Genomic DNA, 6,000 nt, shown 5'->3' on the forward strand with positions numbered 1-6,000 from the left:
TTCAACAGCTTTTAAACAATGATAAAACAGTTTTAAAAAGTGTCCGTATGGAGAATATTCTGGTTTTAAAGAATACTACACCAAGGGCAGGTTACTGATATTAAACTATTCTAAAATCAACTGAAACCTAATTTAAGTTGCATTTAAACAATGTGTGAAAAACTGAACTGGTTCTCACAAACTAGTGCTAACTTTTTGTTTGAACATGAAAAGTAACCCTATTTACAATTCTGTGACATTTCATTGACTACAAAAATTTTAGCAATTAATTGTAAAAAAATGAATTAACAAACAAACAAATACAATAATCTGCAGATCAGCAGCTTTGATGGACGAATGAGTCAGTTATAGTTCTCTGATTAGTTGATGGAACCACTTTTGGGAGGTTCGGACACAAAAGGACAGAGCTGTCTCAGCTCCAAAATGAAGATGACTAAAGACAACTTCAATCCCACTCAAGTCACACCAAACAATTTTAGAATCTGACACCCAGGAAGCATTAATGATACGCCAAATACTGTAGCTCACCAGATTCAGTGACCTCAGGATTTCATCCATTCCAGCTAACTGAAAACTGCGAGTGCTTTTTCTGTAACTACATACTGTAGTGTATGTTGACAGCTGTTAATTAAAGTTTCCAGAGTTTGTAGATTTAACAGTTTTTAGGATTCCACAATTTCATATTAGATGGTTGTATTTCTACAGTCATGTCATACATCACAGATAGTAACATTCATTTTGGCTGCTGGCATTCACCAGGAAACCAGCATGGATCCACATCTTGAGTTGAGACTGGAGAAGTGACGACATAGTGGTAAAAGCAGTGGGCTTGAAACCAGAGGATCCTTGGTTCAAATCCCTGTCAGACCAGAAAAACGACAGGGCAAGTCGCACTTGATGTACAGTTGACATCGATGAGTAGTGCTGACATCGGTATATATAAATGCAGTACATTTTCCATATGTTTTCTGCTGGATGCCCTTACTGACAGAACTCCAGCTGTATGAGGAGAATCGACATGAGGTGACTTTGCAAATATTGTATCTAACAATGGATACCCTGATTGCAACACTTGAAAAACTGAGTGAAGAGTCAGAGTGTCTGGATTTCTGATTATCCTGGAACAAGACCAAGATCCAGGGTTTCAATCATTTCATTTCTGGAAGTCATCCACCATATGTGTAACTGTAACTTTGTTTCACTTATTTTAGCAGTGACACTCACATCTTTGTGTACTTGGGTTTTACAGACCAGGAGACGACTGTGAAGCGTTTATGGCATCATGAGATCCCTGGACAGAGATGGTCCAGACCGCCCAAGTTTTAGTGCTTCCTGTCTCAGCGTATGGTTGTGAGACTTTGACGCTGACCAGTAACCAAAGACAAAGACTGGATGTCTTTGGTCCTCAGTCTCTTCATAGAATCCTTGTGTAATGTTGGAATGACGTGTCAAATGAATGGTTACTTAGGGAGACTAAGATGAGAAGCATTACTTGCGTTGTGATAGAACATCAACTATGACACTGAGTGTGAGCTAGTGCACAGGTGACTCAATGTTGTGGGCCTAAGCAACTGGAAAAGGGCAATGGCATGCCCGTGTATCTCCTAGCTGCAACAGATAGGTGGTTACTTATAGGAGGTGGGTATGGGGGTTGTCTGCCCTAGTGACTGCCACCCAGGACTAGTGGTGGATGCGGTGACATGTGGCACTAGAGCAGTGGTGTCCAAAGACATTCCAGAAGGGCCAAGAGGGTGCAGGTTTTCTTTGCAGCCTCTGACTCTAGCAGGTGATTTCACTGATTAACATCAGTTTGAGCAGATGGGATGAGTTCATCAGTGAAATCACCTGCGAGAGTCAGTGACTGCAAAGAAAACCTGCATCCTCTTGGCCCTTTCTGGAATGTCTTTGGACACTATTGCACTATTGCATGTTCCCAAATCTGAACTGACCTGTCACAAACAGGGCTACAAACATGCCATAATGTTGCTGGTGTCAACCAAAACAAACCTGGGCAATGTTTGACGTCAGCTGGCTTCTTTATTTGACCCAGTGCTGTCACAGTAATGCTGCATTCACATGTTGACTGCCAAAACAGTCATCCTAGTTTGTCAGACAATAAATAGTTGACTACTGGAGACAAAGCAGTTTTGCACAATTAATTAGACAGACAGTAATCTTCTTACTTGAAAGATCACCCAGTGTTTACTTTTTTATTAAATTAGGAGACTCTTTTCTGGTTGCAGCTTTTTTTTTTTTTTTTTTTTTTTTTTAAATGGTTTTAATAACTTTTGTGACCTTTATCAGGCTAATCAAATATTCTTAAAAAAAATCCACCACACCACAGAACCCCCCCACCCACACCCCCCACCCCACCCTCCCCAGGTCCTGGATAGCAACCACCCAAGTAAATAACCAGTCCGTCCCAACCGCATGAAAGCTGCCAATCTGCCACAGCCTGGTGAAACATGGGCATTCCTGTGGCCTTCAACAGCTGGATTTCTCAACACTGAAGCACCTGCATGCTGGATCACGCCCAGCAAAATTTCAATACATAGCTCCCTCGCTACACAAGTGATAGATCTCAGACTGAGGCCTCAGTCTAACTTTGTTACTGGCTGGTGTCAAAGTCTGGCAGCCATATAGTAAGACAGGAAGCACCAGGACCCTAAAGGCTTGGACCTTCATACTCCTATATAGTGATACTGGCATCACTTCTGTTCACCTCGTGATACTTGTAATTCTAGCTTTCATGAGAACTGTAATCCCCACAGTCATGAATACAAAAGGATAAGCCTCACTAAATACCGCCATTTTGTTGTCATTTTGTTTTGTTTCCAATATTGCCATAACATCATTTCTTATCAGGAGTAACAATGGACTGCATTTATATAGCATTTCTCCATCTATATCAGAAGCTTAAAGTGCTTTACAGTAATGCCTCACATTCACCCATTCACACACATTCACAGCAATGTCAGAGTGCTGCCATGCAAGGCGCTCACTACACACCAGGAGCAATTTGGGGATTAAGGACCTTGCCCAAGGGCCTTTAACAATTTTCCGGCCAGATGGGGGTTTGAACAGAGGATCATCTGGTCTCAAGCCCGCTGCTTAACCACTCGACCATCACCTCCCCAGCTCTCCATCTCTTACTCCTTCCACAGGCAATGCATTGTGTAGTTTAGAAAGTCATGTGACTCTTTCTGTACATCATATGACCAATAATTGTAGTAATAATAATAACAATAACAACAACAAATGCTGCTCAGCTGTGACTATTAGACATCCCTGCAATCTACAGGACATGATGAAGCAGGTGTTCTTCAATAAAAGATTAAACAAAAGCTGTATTTTATTTAACACTGTACGGTATTTGGTAATAAAGTTTGCCTTTGTGACCATCAAAATTATGTTCTCCAGCACCACCATGCTTGCGCCACAACTAGGTCACGAAGATGACATAGAAGTTCTAATCCAATCAACACCTGATGCTGAGGTTAAGAAATCAATGGTTCTATCACCACCTCCTCACAATCCATAAATGTACTTGGATCCAGACCCCCCCCCCCCTTTTTTTTTTATTACTGTTAAGACTTTTACTTACTTTTTGTTAAGAGGATGGAGTTACAAAGTAGGGCCCGGCAGACATCAGTTAGTTGATAATATGATATTCAGAAACATATTGCATCAACATTAATTTTGCCTATATGAAAACACTTGTTTTGCCCAATAAACATGCAGAAAACCACTCCGGATGTTGGAAATGGTGTCATAACAGAGTTTGTCCAGCCGAGGGTTCTCCGATGGCATTGTTTACAATGCTGTCAAGTATGGCTGCCACCCCCATCACCCCGTGGTTACATTAGCTAAAAGAGTGGAAAAGCAGCCAGCTGCCATTAATTTTCAAACAGTGTGGGAGTTTTACAATGACAAGCGATCACAATGCTGCCAGCTTGGTGGGACCAAAACAGACAAAAAGTCTATTTTAGGGAAACACTGTGTGATACCACACAGTGCCAGTCTGAATGAAGTCTGCATGATGGCAGCGGCAGGTACGTTGGTTATATTGAAAGTTATTTTCAATAAATTGCAAAATGACAAAAAAAAAAAAAATTCTATTGCCTATTTTTTATTATTATTATCAGCAGGTTTATCTGTATTGCAATTGTTTTTAGTCCCTAACATCAGTATTGACCCCCCCCAAAAAAAATACATTGTGGTCATCCACCCTTTTCAGGTTTCAAATCCCGCAAAACTTCGAAGAGGTCGCGGTGCTGCGAGATGTCTCTGTTATTTTCAATGGGAGCTGCTGTGAGCTACGCTCGCTTCCTGTTCATGTCGTTCTGGGGGAAAGTGATGTTTGCTCCTTAACGTCTTGATTATTGTTCTTTACAACACTGTTTGTCCTCTTTGTTCCAGACTAATATATATAATATGTCTGAAATTCGGTTTTCGTTTATTAAATTCCATGTAGCAGACACGGATTATTCGTTATAATTGTTTTAGCAAGTTTTCAGGGCATCATGCAGCAGTCTCTTATTAACGTGACGAAAAGCATAAAACAAAATTATATTTTGCAGTATAATATTCATTTACAATTGTCATGTGGATTCTCTATTTTGTTTTGACTGCAGAAACTCTCTGGCTCGCAAGGGATTATGGGATACGTGAAAACCATGTGCCATATGCTTAAATCTGGCCATTTCCACAAAACCCTTCATCACCAGATTTACACAACACAGAGTGCGGGTGCCAGTAGGTCAGGACAAGAACCCAGAAGCTGCTGCGCTGACTGCACCTTTGGGTGCATTTCCAACAAAGACAACGAATGAGCTGTGAAGGAGGACAGCTCTTTGTGCTGCATGCATTTACAGATGCGTGTGAGAGAGAGAGAGCATCCCTTTTCCCTCACCTTCTGGAGCCCCAGTCATGCACATGCTGAGTACAAACAGCGCTGGGATGAGGTGACAGTGCACAGCTCTCCTGTGAGATGAATCATAACAGGATTGGACAGGAACGCCCATCCTCCTTGCTGCACCTGCAGATGCCCTTGTCACTTGGTCCAATGTGAAATCCTGAATAATGCAGTGGACAACTTCCAAGAAGACGGTCATGTGGACGCATAACGTCTTATCAATAAAGTGCACACACCAGCCGTGCATGGGGGGGGGGGGGGAGACGTGTGTTTCATGTGTAAACAGCAGTACACACATTGTAAATGGCCTTACCTCAGCGCCACCTTCACACAGCAGTCACCCTGACTCGCCATTGTCGTTTTGGGAGCTTCACCGACACGATGTGGACACTCTGAGCTGGGTGCTGGCTGGTCTCAGGTCAGCGGGAGCAGCCGTCAAGACCTGCCGGCGGTGAGCTGCCTCAGCCGGACTCCTCCTGTCGTCCTCTCCGCCGCCACGCGCATTTCAACGTTTGTCACTTTAGATCACATTGCCGTTTTTCTGAAACCGTTTTTTTTTTTTTCTTCTTCCACACGTATTATTCGAAGCTTACGTCGTGTTTAAAGCTGAGCCGAACATGTGAGTGGTCCTCCTCAACGGGCGTGCGCGCGTGTGAGGAGCCGCTCAATGAGCGCCCACTACGGAGGAGTGAGGCGTGCAGGTACCGTCGGAAATTACAGCTTTAGCAAAGCCACCTATTTATCTTTATGCTGTGACCCGTTTTCCCCAATTACCTCCTGTCAGAACATAAATATATAATATTCTGGTGGCTATATCGTGGGGGGAAAATATTAAATACAAAGTAAATAAACAATTTTATTAATGTTTGGATTGGTAAATTACTTAAGTCAAAATCATTCATCAGTGCTTCTAATGATGAACGTTTTTCAGTTGATTAAGTCATGAGTCAGCAAATCCATCCACATTAATTTAAAGTGCTTAAACCTGAACTTTTCCTTTAAGGCTTAAAGGGAAATACTTCAGGCACTTCAGCTCTCAAAAGATATGTTCTACTGATGTTATATGTTGCTCGAAATCAGCTAAT

At 42.2% G+C, this 6,000-nt stretch overlaps 1 protein-coding gene across 4 annotated transcripts in view; it reads right to left on the bottom strand.

Annotated features, from left to right (window-relative positions):
• kif21b (kinesin family member 21B) overlaps positions 1-5,553 on the bottom strand; it is a 178,888-nt gene extending 173,335 nt beyond the window's left edge. For all 4 annotated transcript variants that reach the window (XM_034166974.1, XM_034166975.1, XM_034166973.1 and 1 more), the window contains exon 1: positions 5,229-5,553. In XM_034166974.1, coding sequence (XP_034022865.1) covers positions 5,229-5,269 — 41 coding nt within the window. In that variant the 5' untranslated portion in view covers positions 5,270-5,553. The remainder of the gene's footprint in view (positions 1-5,228) is intronic.
• Between the last annotated feature and the right edge of the window lie 447 nt (positions 5,554-6,000).

The sequence above is a fragment of the Thalassophryne amazonica genome, chromosome 3, assembly GCF_902500255.1.
Source record: "Thalassophryne amazonica chromosome 3, fThaAma1.1, whole genome shotgun sequence".
NCBI lineage: Eukaryota > Metazoa > Chordata > Actinopteri > Batrachoidiformes > Batrachoididae > Thalassophryne > Thalassophryne amazonica.